This window comes from Pieris napi, chromosome 22, assembly GCF_905475465.1.
Source record: "Pieris napi chromosome 22, ilPieNapi1.2, whole genome shotgun sequence".
In the NCBI taxonomy this organism is placed as follows: domain Eukaryota; kingdom Metazoa; phylum Arthropoda; class Insecta; order Lepidoptera; family Pieridae; genus Pieris; species Pieris napi.
The window spans coordinates 4,456,420-4,476,401 of record NC_062255.1 but is presented as its reverse complement, the minus strand read 5'-3'; the positions used below and the strand labels follow the sequence as shown (position 1 = coordinate 4,476,401).

The window sequence follows — 19,982 nt, the reverse complement described above, 5'->3', positions numbered from 1 at the left end:
AATTTACAATACACTTTTATCAAAGCAAATATTCTTCATACATAAAAAGTCGTATTCTTCTGAAGATATCGGATAGCTACTTAAATATACTACGAAACTTTTGCATGAGGATAATTAAGAGTATTGTGTTATCAAGGTATACGAGTAACGAGATATGAGATAGTGTGAGAGTATAGTTTAAATAATTAACTAATGATTTCAAGTATACTAACGTATATACAATATACATATATCTATAATCTATATATACTAAAGGTATAAACTAAGAACCCTTAAAAATTCTTCATCTAGTCTCATAAATTGTATACGTATGCATGGCGCCAAATGTGCAGAGAGGATACGGCCATAGATGATAGACTCAGAAATTGCGGGCCTTCTAGGAAAAAAATATCGAAACTCCTTCGTGATGAAACTTCGTGAAATTGACGCAATGATGTGATTATAATTGGTATTTAATTTCTGTATTATGGAATGAATTAAAGATTTGTAATTCATATTGAATATAAAAACTCTGGGAATGTCGTGGGAACAATTGGAGTTGTTGGATAATAACACTTATTTTAACTGAGAAATGTAATTCATCTAGTTACAAATTAAAAAAAAATATTTTTTATTACGTACATAATGCATATATTACAAGACTATCATAGTTATTTTGTTGATGAAAAAGGAATTTATAATTCATAAATACAAATTAATTTTATTTCAACAAAATAACGGGTTGAGCACGGTATAAAAACAATTGAGCGATTGAACGCGAAAACAATTAATAACAATTCAATACAATATTCATAAGTATGTATTTTTAATTCTATTTATAATTTTAATTAGCGTTTAGGAAATCAGGGATATACTTGGTTTCACTGAGTTTTCTCGTTACACCAAGTTACTCTGAGCCTTCGCCACGAGGGGCTACGACCTCACATATTAAGGGATTTAGGTACCGAGAGAAGTCTGAACTTTCTCAACTGTCAAAATCCTTAAACCAATTGACAAATGGAAGTGTAGGTTCGAACTTCCCTAAAACCGGATAATTGGGACTAAATCTGGTTTGCTGAGCGTTGATTTATAACTGTATTTAATTTGTGTGCTGCAGTCTGTATTTGCGTCTGTGATAATTTTCATACTTAAAGTATGTACACAAAAATGAAATGAAATTCAGAAAATTGCCAAAAGTAATCAAATATAATGTAGTTAAACTAATCATTGTCATTCATTAACTCATTATTCAAAGTAATAGAGCAGTGTTGGCCTAGTCGCGCCTAGGTGCGACTCACATCCCTGAGGTTGTAGCTTCGATCCCCGTCTATGCTCCAATGGACTTTATATCGATGTGCGTATTTAACATTCGCTTGAACGGTGAAGGAAAACATTCAGGAAGCCGGCTTGACTTAGAGTGAAAAAGTCGACGGCGTGTGTCAGGTACAGGAGGCTGATAACCTACTTGCCTATTCGATTGACACCTGTATTGGTTTCATGATCGTCAATCATAGGCCCAGGCCTAAAAAAGTTGTTGCGCCACTGATTTATTATTCAAAGTAGAATGTATTCATACCGCAGAAAATGTATTTGTTGCAAATGGTTTCGATTTCAAGGACGTTAAACAATGCATGAAATTGTTTATTTTAAAGGCAGTTTAAAAATAAAGAAACAGTCCACGCGTGTAACGTTGATCTAATTTAAATTTACCACGAAAACCTTCGAAGGTCGAACATTCATTTTCATCTAATCTTACCTAACGCATAATGAACATAATCTTACCAAACAATATATGCCTATTAGTTACGCACGTCGAATTATAACGCAATATGCAAGTGGCAATTAAAGATGGCCGTAATAGTGTAGATAATTTCTTTGTATGTCATCATTAAGTTTTTATTTTTTTATTTTTTTTTAATGGCTCTGGCACAGTTTGTGCATTAGCCAGCGTATGAGATTTTTATAATTCGTGCTTTTGCCTTAGAAATTCGACCATGTCCTCCATGTACGGTTTAGGCACTCACTCGCCCGGTACCGCACAACCCTCCCAAAGGCCGAGAACAAATTTGAATTAAATTAAAACTTGCCCTCGAACCGGGAATCGAACCCGGTACCCCTCACCTAGCTGCCACTTAATAAGACCGCTAGGCTATGAGGCCCCTCATCATTAAGTTGTAAACATGTAAACGATGTCAATTGTCAAAATTTTTAACAGATGCTACACATTAATGCTTATAATCTACATTGTATAGTTATATTAAATTTGTTTATTGGCAAAAAATTATTGCAGTTTTGTTAAAACAGTTAAAAGTTTGTTTTAACAGGTTATATTAGGTTAGGTTTTATAAGATAACCTGATTAAAAAAAAGGGTGCGTGTACTTATGTACGCGCGTAAGAAGTTATACTTACTTCTTTGGCATTATTAAAAATAGTTTTTGATTGCATGCAAATAATTAATTACAAGTAAATAATCAAAGACTGGAAAATGAGTCATTATAGTCAATTAAGTTCAGTTTACATTTGAAAAATTAAATAAATAAATATTTATTATTATTCTCTTACATTAGGTGTAACATAAATTCTATTATTATTCGAATGTTGTTTTTAAATTATGTCCAATGCCGTAGCATCTTCCGTGGGCAACTTCATTCTGTTAATTTTGTGTCGCGGTGCGCGCGCATCGTAAAATTTCACTGTCATCAATTTTTCATAACGCGCCTAAAGAAGTATAACTTCAAAAATACGATTTTAGGGAGACATGTATTAGGAAACGTGTAGTAAGCATACCTTTCCTCGTCACAAAAACTTTGACCTCGGCCGATGCATATATATCCACTAAGTACAGAGAACCGAGTTCTTGACATCTGTGGAGAAAGGAAAAGGGCGTTGTTTCTCCAACTTTTAAAGATGTTGGAGGAACGCAAAGAGACCCGAAAGGCCACAGTGGCGAATATCAAGATGTTCAGTGGTACTTGAAAATACTTTGATACCGAGATCATCATACTGATTGTACCCGTCGATTATAGATCATCTAAGAATAATTAGTGAACCAAATATTATGTCCAATGTCCCAAATGGAGAACGACTTGGCGATAATAGTTAAATAAAACATACAACTCATGGATGAACACCGGTGTAATGAATGAATTGAGGAAAGGGCCTTGAGAATTAGTGTAAAAGTTTGGCAAAGCACGAAGAACCATTTTAAGCTTTACACGATAGTCTTAAATACCATTATCGCTTGAATTGTCTCAGACATCCAATTTTGCTTACAGTAAGTTACGGTTTTTGCTTCCATACAGCGCCTTAAAATGTAACGAACGTTTGACGGTTAAATTACTTAAGGGAGATGGAAAAAGATATGTTTATTAATCTTGCAGCTGTCTTTAGGTCACTGATTGAGATGTCATCGATTTGGAAATTCAAAAGTGAATGAAAAACTTAAAAAAGCCTCAAAGGCTTTCTTCAGATTGCTGCTGGTTCATTGGTCCTTTTTATAAAACCGGGGGTAAATTAATAAGAACTTTCCTTGAGGACCCTAAGTCGAATTAGGTACAATATCCGACGAAATATTTATTTCTTGTTGACAGGTATTTCTTTTTTATACGCATCTATTTGGATTAAGCGACTTCAATTAGTTACACATTCTAAGGTTATTTTTTAGACTAGACAAGGATGGTTTAAATATTTTTAAGAAAAATACCAATTAGATACTTCTTAGTAAATAAATAATTAGTAAAGATATGGGCTTCGCGTTTTGAGTATTTCATATTCCCATACCCCTCATGTAATATAACAGTAACATAACAGTATATAATATAACAGTATTATAGGTAAATATATTTTAATCGCATGCAAATGAGCTCAAGTATTTAAATTTGACGGTTATTTTCAGAACAGTCTCGATTTGCATTTATTTGAATGTCACAAGTTGAATAAGGTCATGAATATCGTTATATTTTAAAATGTGAATAATTGCCGTTAATTTGCAGATAATTGTATTGTTCGTTCACTGTCTATCAGTGAAGGTTTTAATTATTGAAGTGAAAACTTTATTAGAATCGTTGTGATTTGAAAATCGATGAAACGAAAAAGCGACAGTAAAAAATGACATACACATAAATTTATAAGATTGAATGTTAATTTAAATTGATACAGTGTGTATTTGATCATTTTCTGAAATTAAAAAAAACATAGATGTGTAAAAAAATGAAATAAGAGATTAATTTAACTCGATTATAAAATTATAAAAACTTTTTGAAGTGAAAACTTTATGCAATAAAGTCGATTACTTAGTCGTTTTTTTTTACTTTTTATATTAGTTTTTATCAAAAATTAAACATTTATATTAAACTTAAAAATTTAAATAAAATAATAATTTAAATAAAAGTCTAATACTACATTTAGATAGTGAAAAAAAAGTCTAATTTACATATGTAAATTTATTGTAAAAACTTTTTTATTCATTGTACCTTTTATCAAAATTAATATTTCATTTAAAACTTAAAATTTCGTCATCACATAACATTCGTCTCAATATCTAGAAAACAACATTTGTGAAGGTTTCACTTCTACCACGTGTGAATTGCACACATCTTTTTTTCACTATTAAATGCTTACGTTACGTTTGGATGAAGCGATTCTAACTTCTGTTGAAATTTCAAATATAGAATAAAATAAATCAGTGGCGCTACAACCTCTTTAGGTCTTGGCCTCAGATTTCTGAATCTGTTTCATGATTATTTTTTAAATCTAGTAACCTTCAGTGCCTGACACACGCCGTCAACTTTTTGGGTCTAAGACATGTCGATTTCCTCACGGTGTTTTCCTTCACCGTTCGAGCAAATGTTAAATGCACACATAGAAACAAGACCATTAGGGCACATCCGGGGATCGAACTTACGACCTCAGGTATGAGAATCGCACGCTGAAGCCACTAGGCCAACACTGCTCTATACTACAAATATAGAATAACGGAAAAATACTATCGACAGTGAAAGAAAAATTACGGCCTTTGTTTTCACCTTTTATCTTTATAGTAATAATAATTTATTTATTTAAGCGTATAAGTACGTGTTATTGTGTTAATTACAATATTATCTTAAATATTAGTAGGTTATAGTAGCAAAGAGAATGAATGTCAGTTGTAACTGTTTCTGACAAAGACTGTCTTAGACTTGCTAGAGGCTTTTCATTTACCAGGCATGAAGATTTATTTCATATATTTACTTTGACGAACTATTACATTAAATTATCTATTTTAATTAAACAATATTCAGTAACATTATTCCACTTCCCTGAGATTAATAAAACACCTTTATTTCTACAATATATAATAACAGAGCGATCATAAGTTTAATTAAAAAAATTAGTCAACCCTGTATGTTCCCTAAACCACTCCAAGTAATTATATCTTTTGTCAACTTCATTTAGTTACGGCCACATCTCTGTGCAGTGATGTTACTTTAAAAAATAGTATGAGCACAAAAACCTGTCAGGCGAATTTAAAAAGATGCAAAAATTAATCTAATAAAGAAAATGTAACAGTAATCTAGATGGCTTGTAATCAATACTAATATTATACAGAGGAAAGATTTGTATGTAAGTATGTTTGTAGCAAAATGTGACGGGCCGCTAGTATTCTATAATCTAGATTTCCGGCCAAACATTTAATAGATTTCGTATATTTTGGCAATCGCTTTCATACACGCAGACAAACGTGATAGGAGGTCTTTATGTCTTATGTCGTCCATTATCGTAAAGGGAACAATAATATTTAGCTCACCTATTTTCCTGGTGTCGTAAAGTCTATTACTATAACGTGAGGTCACAAATTTGGGTCACGTGACAATTCCTTACGCGATTAGCGATATATGATAACGTACGGTGTTTGTTTAGTAAATATGAAGCTTGATATTTGTTCAATCGAAAAAGGTGTGCATTGTGTCAAACACAAGCTTTTTCCATAGTATGTTTACCTTCTTTCAATTATATACATATTACCTTACAAAAATGTATGTGCGATATATGCGCATGCTTGTTTGTAGGTATCCTACGCATGTATTAAATTCGTACTTAGAGTCGTTGCTTAAGAATTATTTAAGCCATTTAGAATCAGCGTTTAATTTGAAGCTAGTAATCATTAAAATCAGTCTAATAGCAGAGATACATAGACAAACAAAAAGTATGTCTATCGGGTTTTTGTAATCTCTTGTGTCACGGCCTAAGGAATAATACCAAGGAAAGAGACGCCAAGTAGCGTCACTACTATGAAATAAAAGTACATTCTCTCTGTACTTGACCTGAATAGAGAACGTTCTCTATCAAGAAGTAAACAAAACATTAGGTGCCAAGGCCCACTTATAGACAAACAATTAACATGACAGAGTAAGGTTTTTTATTTATTATCAATGCCATAAGAATGATAAGGACAAAACATTAAATATTTTGAGTCTATGTAACAGTGAGTGTCATTATTTAAATAAGGGTTTTAACTTTTATCAGAGTTTATTTTTGAATTAGGCTCAGAATAAGTCCTATTTTTATAAATCTATTTGAGATCATAGATGCATGAAAGCGATGTAAAAAAGCGGGATAGCAATAATAGCCATTTAAAATTTTTCAATAACCAGAAAATCGAAATCTAAGGAGAACAGTATGTGTAAGACATTATTAATTATTTTCCACGGATGTGTCTTGATTCACGATGCCGCCTAACACCACAGATACATATAAATAAGTAGAAGGTATGCTTTTTGTGTATATCATAAATATAGTTCCAAAAATATTTCTTTACAGTATATGTCAAAAGTCAAAATCATTTATTCACATAGGTAACACAATGTTGAATGTACACTTATGAAGAAATAAATCAAACGTCATAACGAAACAAATCAAGGGCCGTAAGAGAAAAACTGGGAATAAACTCAAAATATGTTTCAAAACTCTAAACTATTGATGGGTTTATGTGATAAAATTTGAATAAAATGTCCAAGCGTTCGATTTAACGGCATTGAATTTGCATCTAAAGCCTTGTGAAGAACGCACGTAAGGAAAACTTTACAGAGTTTTCCTAAGGTTATAGAAACAGATGCGCTAGGTCAGTGTTAGATGATGTAATTTATGAAATTGTTAATTGTCACGCGAAGTGATTCATAAATTGACCACTCCCAATATAAAAAGATCTTATTAAAAATCTTGTACTTATAAAAGCAGTTCACATTATTTTTAAATTACTCGACGCGACTTATTTCCGCTTAAGAAGTAATATTTAAAGTAACTGCGTAATTTAGTGTTCAGACTTTAAAAACAACACAGTTTGAATTAAGAATAAGGGGCGTGTATACAATGAATAACTCAAGAATTTGGCGTAAAAGCTTACTAAAGAATAAAGAAAGAAAATCGCATATCTTTTAACTATGTGGCCAAATCGTTGAAGCGAGAAAGTTTCTGACTGGCTTAGTCCAAGTTTAAGAACTGTCTTCACTGAATTATTTATTTGTTGTTGTCTTTGTATCACATGATTTATTGTTTATATAAAAATTATAAATAAATCAGTGGCGCTATACCCTTCTAAGGTCTGGGCTTCAGTTTCATGATCATTTATCAATCTAATAGGCAAGCAGGTGATCATCCTCCTGTTCCTGACACACACCATGTTTTCCTTCAACGTTCGAGCGAATTAATAATAAAAAATTATCTTGGTTAGGACATAGTGTTTTAGTAGTAATTCTTCGTATTGTCGTTTTGGTTATAATTTTTAATTTAAAGATTGTAATTATTATCTTAAAAACTAATGGATTGTCAATAAACTGTTAAATAATATAAATAAACGAAACAACAATATCACAATTTGATCAACGTCACTATAAAATTTGATGTTTATTGCACACGTAATATATAAACACGATTATATATGTTAATAATTAAGATGAACTCAGATGAGATAACAAGTACATAGCACCAGCCAGTGGCGAAACTATACCATCTGGGGCCCGTGGCAAATTCTTTTGATGGGGCCCTGTCAGTAAAAATCGTCACGTTGTACTTAGTTTAATTTTAATATCTACACTTCGAGAATTTCAGAGTACTCAATTACACGTTGTATATGTCCTAATGGCCATAGGCCTCCTCTCTTAGGCGAGTGGGAATGGTCTGTAGTCCCCACGCTAGCCCAATGTGTATTGGAGACTTCACGTTCATCCATAGAACATAATATCTCTTGGGCAGGGGCACTCTTGGGTCGGGGGCCCGTGGCTTTTTGCCAGCCCTGCCAACCTATTGTTACGCCACTGGCACCAACATTACCTACTTATACTCTTGCAACCATCAACTTGTCCTTTGGGACAGATTTACCGTCTAGCATTAATTAAATGAGATTAAAGCGTGTAACATTATTTAAAACGGAATTTTGTAGTTGTCATTGTTTTGATTACACTGGTGGTGTAATCATCATGGTGCACTGGCCATAATTTTCATACACCAGGCAGATCTTACAGAACTACGTAATAAGAAACAGGTACTAATAATAGATACCATCCGTGTGACCTCAACGTGCTTCCTGCTTTTTGCTACGCACCACCACTATGTGGAACCAGCTACCCACTAAAGTAGGTCCGAACCAATTCGACTTAGGGTCCTTAAAGAAAAGAACGAACCAATTCATAAAACCCGGCAACATACTTGCGAGCCTTCTGTCTTTGAGAGTGTCCATGGGCGACGGTATCACAGTCAGATGAGCCTCCTGCCCGTTTGCCTTGATCTATAGTGAACGATTCATTGAAAGTGAACGAATAACTGAAAATTCAAGTATAGAATTGAACTAAATTTGCAGTAAACTAACCAAAGGGCATCTCATTGGTCCTTTCACTCTCGCTTCACTTTGCGAATAAACAAACTATAAACACACTATATTAAATTTAGCCTAAATAGCGTTTAGGAATAAGATAATATATTCGAATCTTTTTAATATCTCTTATATGTGTCCTTAGTTGAAATATGCACCCCAGTAGCGTATTATAATTTGAGTAATAAATATGTCGTGCACTTCACTTGCCCCGACGTTTATTTTAATACTAACTTTAGTCCAGGTGTTTGTTTCACTCGAATTATATTTTTCAATAATTTTTAGCGTCTTACGTATAAACGCCGCGAAACGCTTGAGTTATTGTAACATTATTAATGTGTATGAGAGCATCTTTCAGAAGTTTTAGGTATACTACCAGTTCGCAAGTCAAGGGCGTAGAGCAGGTAAACTGGCAAGAAACTTTCCGCCACTCATTTTAATCGCCAAGTATTGTCATACAAAGTGTTTGAACTGGAGCAAATCAATCCCAAGGATTAGGGTCATTTAAGTATTCCTCAAATTTATAAAAAACTTTGTTGATTAATTTCCGTTTAACGAGGGCTTTGAATTTATTTAGTGATAATTCTCTAATTTCGCTTAGGAGTTAGTTGTAAAAACGAATACAATTTCCATATAAGGAGTGGTTTATCTTTTGGAGCCTGGTTGGTCGTACACTTAAATTAGTTCTATTTCGCGTATTATACTGGTGAAAGTCACCATAAGATATGATTGAGACTATTATTATGCGTACAAACTAACGTTTGTGATGTATGTAAGGATAGACGTATACTTGTTTAATTTACCTAACTGAGCTTGTGAAGAGTAGAGTAAATAATTGTTAGTTCCTCCCGTGGTTACGCTTTATTTGTACAATTTCGGGTAATATTTGCGTACACTTTTTATAGGGCAAACTGGAAGCTTTTGACAAAATTCAAGTGGTTGACATATAAAGTTATGTATTGAAATTTATTATATACTAATCATACAAAGTAAGAGAGATGTAAAGTTTTTGGTGAAAGGATGATGTACTGATCCTTAGCGAGGATCCTTGACCAGTTTAACCACTGACTGGCCTGAAGGCCCAAGTGGCAAGATCAAGAAGTTGTATATATCCTTAGCGGCCGGAATACCTTAGCGCCATTCAGGCTATGACGTCATCGCTGTGATTTCTAAGCGCAGATTGTAGATGTCGCTACAAGTTCATCTCTTTTCGTTACAACGTAAACATAATGTGACAGAAAGAGATAAAAGAGTGGAATCAGATTCTGTTTATATTATTAAGGGGAAGAGTTTATTCCGTAAGGATCCACTTCTTCGAACTGTAAACTTGTTTTTGTGTACACTATTGAGGAAGAGTTACACTGTGTGTGTGACGTGTGTACATCAACACACACTTTACGACGCAGTTTAAATTGAATGTGTTATTAAATATAATCACTATACGCTACGATCTTGTTAAGTTTTTTGGAATGTAATCTAAATACTAAAAGAAAATATTCAGTAGGCAAATATTTAGCCCAAATCGTGATAACTAGCACTAAATATTTATAAGTTACGGAACGTTTTCTTAGGGAATATAAATTATTTATGATATACCAGTAATGTATTAATTATTAGGGTCCTTATTGAGATGCGCCCGTTATATTTGTACTAACGTACTAATACATTAAGATTATTATATACGAAATCCCCGCTATACTAGACCCGGACCACGTTATAGGAAATCGCGTTGCAGGAGTATTCTCTTTACTGGGCTACTCTCGATAACATTGTGAGAGTAGCAGTTACAAGCTCGGATAGTAACGGTATGTGGGAAATCCTCCAGAGATTCTGCGAAGCCTTGATGCACCATAAAGAAGAGGCGGAGAGGGCCAGGGAGGTCCATCCCGCAGCCCATGGGCGTCGACGTAGGAGACCACAGCGTCGCCGTTGCACCGTGCAACGCCTTGTGTAATCCTGGGCACGTAGTTGCTTCAGGGGTTCATGCGTCCAAAAGAAGCTGTATGCTGTACAGCTTTATAAAAGCAGTGGCGCCGTTGGCCGCCACATAACTCTTCACCATCAGGCAACCGTGCCACGGGGTATGCGTAACGAATTTCCCCACAAAAATAAAAAGTATTCTCCTAAAACCGTGAACAATTCAAAAGCTAGGAACACGAAATTAATAAAGTTAATCAATTTTATAACACATTTTAAAAATTGGTAAAGGTACGCAAAACTTATTATGGACTAGACAAATCATTATAAATTACACCCGATAAAAATATAACGTGGGACGGAAATCGAGTTATACGAAAACTTGTTATAAGTGTACCATGTTCACGTGAAGTGAGGACAATACTACAAGTAAAATAATATTTATTTCATAATGTGAGGGTACTGGAAAATAAATATTATTCGCCGCAAATACAGCCTCAAAAAGCCAACCACATACCCTACAATTGTTTTCAGTTTCCTATTGTTAGTTAAGGGGTCATAGTAACAATAATGTGTTCTTTACGTGTATAAAATTACAACGAAAGCACTTCTTAGTCAACCTTTAAGTGTATATTGACAGTTTCTTGTTTACATTAGTTCGATGGACTATTTCTATTGGGAATCTGACATCAAAATTGTCCTAGAAAATTTACGACAGTAATTATATAATACTACTACGCGTTTCGCCTTAATATTATGTTTTTACTTAGCCTACCTTTTTAGCTACATACCATATGGAACGTATTGTTATGCTATCATAGACTGTTCGCTTTGTCGGAATAAAAACTGCTTTTTAAAGTTTTCCCAGCTAATTGCTCACCATAAAAACCTTCCAAGATGTCAAGGAATAAATTAAAAAAAAATACTCGCACTGAGCCAGCTGACTTAGAATTTTGCTCTTAGCAATAAAGTTTACGATTCATTTTCATTTATATATATTCAACAAATAAAGTTTTTGGTCTACTGACAACGCAAGTACGTATATAAGAATCCTTAATATAAATAACACTACACTTAACTAATATGATAAATATTATTTATCCTTTTATTATTACCTGTGCACTTGAACCCCACGGCCCAAGAGTCTCTACTCCAAAGGGAACAAAATCGAACTAATATGATTAGTTTATCCGTTACAACTTAATAAACTTTAAAATGTTTTAAAATAATGTCTCGAAAATAGAGTCTAATCTAATAAACAATAAATAATCCAAATGATTGTTTGACATTTTCGAGGCCCATTATAGAAAGCCACATTTTAACACGAGATTAAAGAAAGGAATATCGTTAGAAGAAAGTTAAGTACGGCTTCCGAATGCCGTAAATATATTGGACACATAGTTTGTGCTAGATATTGACTTTGATTTGAATCCTAAAGTAAGAAAAAAATAGGGCGATTATTAATAATTGGCTATGACATTAAGTTTTTAATCTTATTCTCGAACCGTTCGATTTTCAAATATTCTTTCATGAATACGGAACACCGGCAAAATCCATTAATAATATTGAAGGCCACTTTGGGAATATTTTCAATGAAAAGCTTCGTGCCTTATAACAGAGCTTAAATCTTCAACCGTTTTTACATATAATAATAGCCTTTTATTTCAGATACTTTTATACTTAAACATATTTATATTTCTTTCATTTCGTTCATTTTATGTGCCCTTTTTTGGCAAACGCCTCCTCCAAATTCCGCCATTTTTGTCTACACTGTGCCACTCTCCTCTCTCTCCTCTTGCTGGTTCCATAGTCTAATCATATCTAAATTGTCTTCCTCTTTTACGTCTATTGTACCTTGGGCACCAGTTTAGTACTTTCTTGCATCACTTTTCTGTTCCTCTTGCCATGTGCCCCGCCCATTTCCACTTAAGTTTTTTTTTATATAGAATATAAATTGAATGTTACCAGTCATTATCTTAACTATGACTTCCGTAGATCAAAGTAATTTTTTTTAACTTAGCGCCAGCCTCGTTTCTGAATCCTAATCTCGTAACTCGTAAGTGCTTAATATGCGTTAACTTAATCATCTCTCGTTATAGGCATGTTGATTAGCTTGTGTTGACTGACGTCTTTGTTTAGTTAGACGTACCCGTTTCGAAACTGGCTTCACTGTAAGAATGTTTAATATATATAAGTAGAAAAATCTGCACAGCTGAGTTTAGAACGACTGTGAGTGCTAGCAATGCTCTTATATATGAAAGGTTGATTGATACCTGCACAGCGTAAAGCGTACCAATCTGGTGGATATTATGAAAAAGATACAGGCTGTAGATTTTTTCGAATTTTAATAAGAATTAGTAAAAAAAGTCAATTTTCTTATAAAATCGCAAAATAAATTATAACTCTGCAGGGGTGGAGCTTAGAGACCTCCCGTAGAACAATATTTTGCAGCTGATGACCTCATCTATCCCCTATTTGCGTTTGATCCACGACTTTTTGACCAACCTGTATAAAACCTCAACCATAACCAATAAAGCGAAAGCCTGGAGCTACAGTATTCCTACATAGAACCATAACACCTTGGGACACAATTACTACACAGACTATAATTATATATTATATATCTGATGTACGATGTAGGAATAATTTCCAAGCACTTAATTGGTTATGGTTGACGTGTGAATGGCAGCCTGTTTTCGGAGAATGGTCTATACAGGCATTTCATTGTAATACTGTACTACTATTCCTGTTGCGCTTATAACTACCGGTGTGACACTCCATGGCTATTCCAGAACCGAGTAAGTTCTGATATTTGCTAAGGTTTCTTTGGCTCTTATAGAATATAAAGTGAGCATAATATCAAATTATTGTACATAACTGCTCTATATATTGTCGCTGAATGATACTGTTTAGAAATTCAATCTAAATGTAGGTAAATTAGATGAAATCTGTCTAACACGTTTTCCTGTTATTGTTTGGCCCTATTACGTATTTCGCGAAGATTGATAAGATTCATTTGTATCAACTTTCTACGTTTTATCTGACAAATACTTATGCACAGAAAATATTTTGTTTGAACGGAATGTTTTATTAATTTCTCAATATATAACTTAATAAAACTGGTAATAAATAATAGTATACTAAAAGTACTTTTCCCCTTAACAAAAACATTTTTTCCGTTGGCGTTGCGTTAATTAAAATGATGGATTCCTTTTACAATTAGTGGAAATAACGCTTCATTAATGAATTAAACAAAATCTTAAAAGTATTTTAAATAAAGCTCTATTCGTTTATTTTCCACGTATCTGTTTATAAAAATCTTTAAATGTAGTAAGAATTTAAATCACGGTAATATTTGTCACTACGTTTCCGTAATATTTAATTTAATTGTACAAGAAAACATGTTTAAATTATATTTACAACGTAGGAAATACGTTAAATGACATTTTTTTATATAGTGCAAGGGCATAGTGTAATTATATGCATGTTTTCGTAACGGTACAAGGAAAATGTAATCAACTAAAAACACAAACAAAATAAGTATTTTCTCATACATCAAATTAAGAAAAAAAGGGTGCGTGCACTTGTGTACGCGAGTAAGAAGTTATACTTCTTTGGCATTATTAAAAATAGTTTTTGATTGCATGCAAATAATTAATTATAATTAAATAATCAAAGACTGGAAAAGGAGTCATTATAGTCAATAAAGTTCAGTTTACATTTGAAAAATTAAATAAATATATATTTATTATTATTTTCTAATATTAATTACATAGTATTGATTTAAATATTCAATTGAAATCACTTCTGATTATAACTCAGACGCACATATAAAATTCGCACTTGTATAATGAAAACACGTGTTTTAAATGTAGAAACTCAAAGCATGTGGATAAATATTGTAAATCAAATTTAAAAAAAATAAAAATTAAATTTTGTGTCACGGTGCGCGCGCATCATAAAATTTCACTCTCATCAATTTTTCATAAAGCGCCTAAAGAAGTATAACTTCAAAAATTGATCTATAAATTTACCACCATTGCTAATTCATTCATACTAGAACATTGGTGAAATACGGCAACGCGCGTCGCGTCGTTCAGGTTCGGTAGGAATAAATTATTAAAAGAATACCTACGACCGGGACGTAAATATTATCGCTAAGTTCACTTTTGTTAAATCATAACAAATTGAGATTTATGGGATACGATTGTTTACTTTTTAGATGTTCAGAAGTGTCTTATGAATATTTCAATAAATCTCAACTATACATATGTGCCGTGTAGTCTATGATAAATGTATATTTGTAATAAATTCAATAGGTTCACGTCTGATTAAATTGGGTTAATTCACGTTATTAAACTAATGTAAAAACCATACGTAGCATCATATGATTTTATGATCTTTACACAAAAGATAGTTTCGTTCATAGATGTAAAGAGCAAAGCAGAAAGCGGTGCGCAGCTTTCGACTAGCTTTGAACTAGAGCTGTCGGCGATATCAAATAACTTTGTGCATTGTTTAAAATATGTTTCATAACAAATGTTACATGTACAACAATTATTTTGTGCATGGAAATTATTTTTTATGACGTACGAGTTCTTGTTAAATAAAACATAATCGTCTTTAGGCCCTTTCTCCACTGCCCCGGTCCGGCGTCGGATACCGGAATGAGTCGTGAGAAAAATATCGGAAGGCCGGATTGCTCTTCTCTACTATATCCGATCCGACAATAATCGATACTTGTATATTTATCATTTATCAAGTTCACTAATACTATGGTATAAAAATATAAATATATAGCAACATAATTTGGTTTGGTCCAGGTTATCCAGATTCTTTCCCTTGTTTTTACTACTTTAATTCAAATTTTGAAAATCGTTTAAGATAGTTGAGCTCTTGAGCGTTATCATTGCAGCGAAATAAAATGTTATTTCGGATTAGTGCAATTCAAGATCTTATTTCAGAAATGGCGAAGGTAATTCTGCTGCTTGCAACCTGCGCTGTAGTGAGAGGGGATTACAACCTCTTTACAAATCCTACCCACTTTCAAGATTTTTCGGGTTATCAAGAGGATAACAGGGTTGCAGATGGCGGTGTACAGGCTGAAAGACTGCCAGTTAATGGGTTTGGGTAAGGCTTAAGGAACTGTTCATAAGATTAAAGAAAAAATAATAATTTAGTTGAGCGCCAAGCTACATTATCTGTGTAAAGTTTAGGTTTATAAGCGCAAACCAGTATGTTGTATATTAGAAAACGGTTATTAAATATAAATACGTATAAAATTTAACACTTCAAATATTTTGTTCTCGTCTTTTGAATGCACGTTTGATTTTGATTGGACAAGCGATCGAAATATGACGCATTTTATCGCATGTCAACTGTCATTGCGTCCGACTAAAAATGCTAGATCAATCAAAATCAAACAGAACGCGCTGTCATTTTGTTTTATCATCTCACCACCAGTTCTCTAATTATATAGATCAATCATTAGAAATCATATCCCAATTTCAATGAAAATTATCTAATTGTAATTGTTGATGTTTTAAGTTTAAAGTGATTGTGATGCCTGTAAAAGTTATACCGATGAAGACCAAATAATATGATACGTACTTTTATTACCTAAAATCTGTCGCTGCAAGTAAAACCAAATATTATCTATTTTCTTTTTGCAATGCCCTATATCATGAATTATTTCATATATTAATACTTAAGTTAAATTACAGCATTGTTTTCAAGTATATAATATATTTCCTTCACAAACACTTGTTGACAACATATTTCTTGAACACGAACTAAATATCCAATCTGTCACAAAACTAAATTTGACAGATGGGAGTGACAGTTCGTGTCATAATATGGCGGTTCGCACTTAAACGTATCCCTGAGTTGTATATTTTAAACAATTACGAATATGGAAACACTTTATGAATGTTCATATTAAGTTTTCACATTTGTTTACTAAATAATATTTGATTTATTACGTGTAGCAAGTATTCTGTAACTCACTTTTCGAACTCACAAAGTGAGTGAGTGAGTTCAAAAAGTGAGTTACAGAATCGCACAGCTGTAGCTTGGCGTCTTAATAATTTGCACTTTGCACGATATTATGTTCGATTAATTTTTTAATAATATTGAATTTGTGAAGAATAATTAATTGTGGAATTTTTACATACTATAACCCTGTAAATCATTTGAATCAACCTTTGAATATGTTCAATAAATCGACTAATATTTATTTTTAAAACTAATTGATTTTATAATGTAGTTTCCGGCACGGTAGTTGGCAAGAGTGGTTATGTGCAGATGTCCAGGTCTTGCTTAACAGTACATGGCCATTCCCTTATAAAATCTTGCCAAGTTCCTGCCGATACCAAAGCACATATTTCGTAACAATATACAGATAAGCCACAGGTAAGATTGGCGATAGGCAGGCTCTGTTGCGCGGCTCAGTTTCGCTAACTCAATATTCCGCTGTCGTCTCGAATTTTCAATATCTTTTAACAAAACTTTTACACAGAGTGGTCAGAAAGTCGTGGATCAAACGCAAATAGGGGATAGATGAGGTCATCACAGTGGGGTCCGAAGTAAACAAAAAGTTATGATTTGAAAAAAAACTATATCGTATAACTTAATATTATCTTCAATACACTCAATAAACAACTATAAATAGTGTGTCTAACGCAAGAACTCATCAGAACCAATCTAGTGAATAATATGAAAAAGATACAGGTGGTAGATATTTTCGAATTTAAATAAGAATTAGTAGAAAAGTCAATTTTCTTATAAAAACGCAAAATAAATTATAACTCTGCAGGGGTTGAGCTTAGAGACCTCCCGTTGAACAGTTTTTTGCAGCTGATGACCTGATCTATCCCCTATTTGCATTTGATCCACGTCTTTTTGGCCAACCTGTATATACAAAGAGTTTAAGTACAACGTTTTTACACATTCAAACAGATACCAATACGACAGCTGTCAACTGTCATGAAATATAGAGCGCAATTTTGACTAATGACAATCTGCGTCTTTACATGCTTGTGTGTTTACCTATATTTTATGTAACTACAAATGTATAATGTTATTAAATATGAGCAGGACAGCATGATTAATTTTATTTGTAATAAACATTGATAGTTTATTTATACTAGCATGATGTGTTAACATTTATATACCTAATGACAGCACCCTTTGTTAACAGAGACATTAAAAGTACATTAACAGGTCCAGAAGGCTATCTAAGGTAACTATTTATTAATTAATTCAACTGCTTTTATGATCATTACTATGAGTGGTTTAATCTAGAATATGGTTTAATCGTTTCAAAGAATGAAATCAACAATTATGTACTTTGAAATTCGTCTGTTCGAATCCCGGCTGGAACATGGACGCGGTCTATACGGCGAGGGAAAACATTGTGAGGAATCTCGCTATCTTAAATATCAGAAATGAAATAGACCCAAAAATTTAATAAAAACAAATATTAATGTATATGTAATTAATTTTAAATAACATATTTACATGACATGTATTTTGTTTACTAACGTGACGTTTACTTGAAACTTGAAAATAAATTATTGAAGTAAAACTTATTTAGGCGCGACTCGGGAGTCGGGAGTAACTCAGATTTTTTTTTCTGACGGAAGTAACGCTTACTTGTGTAGTTAGTTAGTCTGTGTAGTTCCGCTATTTAAAAATAATAATTCGGATTGGTCGTAAGTATATGTCAATTGTCATATACTCCACGCTTCTTGACTTATACGCCAGCTAGTGGCAAATATCATAAGCAATTAGGATTATTTATTTCCAAATTATCAAACGGATCAATTGTGAATAGCAAAGTGAATAAAAAAAGTTTTACTTCAATCGCGAGTAAAGGTTACACGCCCACACTTTTTATTTAATCGGTCGGGTTCGATTCTTAAGGATGAAAACGCGTGCTAATGAAAGAATATTACATGTTATACATATGTACATATTATATTTATTAACAACTTCTATTGCATATCGAATGCTATATTAAAACATTTATAATTGACAGCTTCAGCAACCCACCACCACCACCAGGCTCCACACAGGATCCGGCATCCCAAACATGCGCAGTGCCACCATCGTTTTGCCCTAAATCTCGGTACCGTACTCTTGATGGCAGCTGTAATAACCCTCTGAGACCCAGCCTTGGTATGCCAGAGAGACCTTACCAGAGGCTTCTTCCGTTCAACTATTATGACGGTACGTACCTGCCCTGCGATTCTGTAACTCACACAGCGGTTTACGCAGCGGCGGTCTGTTTTGAGCGCGACCGCCGCTGCGAAAACCGCTGTGTGAGTTCGAAAAGTGAGTTACAGAATAGCAAGGCTGTTCAATATTTTATCGAACACATTTCCAAGAAAACGTGTACAAGCGCGAAGTTAATGTAACTCAAGTTAGCCGTTATTATTAATATAGCTATCGAATAGTTTGATTAACCACAGGAAGGCACAAGTGCTATATTCTACGTAAATCCTTTTATCACACTTGTACCACTAAGAAACAACAACATTATAATATTTTTGTGTATAACAACGCAAATATAATATAGAGGATTTTTTACGACAATTTAAAATATTATGAAGATAAATTTCTTCATTCACCGTAATTAAAACATAGATTAGGCGTAATTTTTTGCACAATTTTATATGTAGAAAGATTGCAATCAAAATTCTGGATTTTTAATGTTTAAAATTAAATATATAAAAAATAAAATAGAATATTTAAGGTAAACAAAAAAATGTATTCCTAAACTTACAATTTCTTTAAGTTATATTGAAACTCTGTGATTTACCTTTTATATTATCTAAATGACACCCACGCAATTATTAAATAGCTTTTGGAGGCTTTCAAATACGTTTATAAGCGAGTTTGTTGATACAATATTTGGTTACGTTAAATTTATAATATCAAAAAGAAAATAAATTCCACATTATGTTCATAAAACTGGATTAGGTATAGAAATTGTTTTTCAAATTAAATATTTAATCACATGTGTGTCCAAGTATCGGCCGTTTACAATAAATTCTCGCGTATGAATTCAAATATGTAATTAAAATTTTATCAAAGCTGTTGTTTTTTAGAGTTTAGAAAGATAAAATGATGTTTACCTTGCTTTATATCATAAGACAAAGGCGCAAATGCGGCATTTTGCAATCGAAATGTCAGTTACTGTTTTGGAGGGAAATGTAACCGCGCGCTTATTAGCGTTGA

At 33.0% G+C, this 19,982-nt stretch overlaps 1 protein-coding gene across 2 annotated transcripts in view; it reads left to right on the top strand.

The window, feature by feature from the left end:
• LOC125060856 (peroxidase-like) overlaps positions 1 to 19,982 on the top strand; it is a 62,756-nt gene that overhangs the window by 21,720 nt on the left and 21,054 nt on the right. For both annotated transcript variants that reach the window (XM_047665965.1, XM_047665964.1), the window contains exons 2-4: positions 15,707 to 15,872; positions 17,941 to 17,982; positions 18,781 to 18,971. In XM_047665965.1, coding sequence (XP_047521921.1) covers positions 15,709 to 15,872; positions 17,941 to 17,982; positions 18,781 to 18,971 — 397 coding nt within the window. In that variant the 5' untranslated portion in view covers positions 15,707 to 15,708. The remainder of the gene's footprint in view (positions 1 to 15,706; positions 15,873 to 17,940; positions 17,983 to 18,780; positions 18,972 to 19,982) is intronic.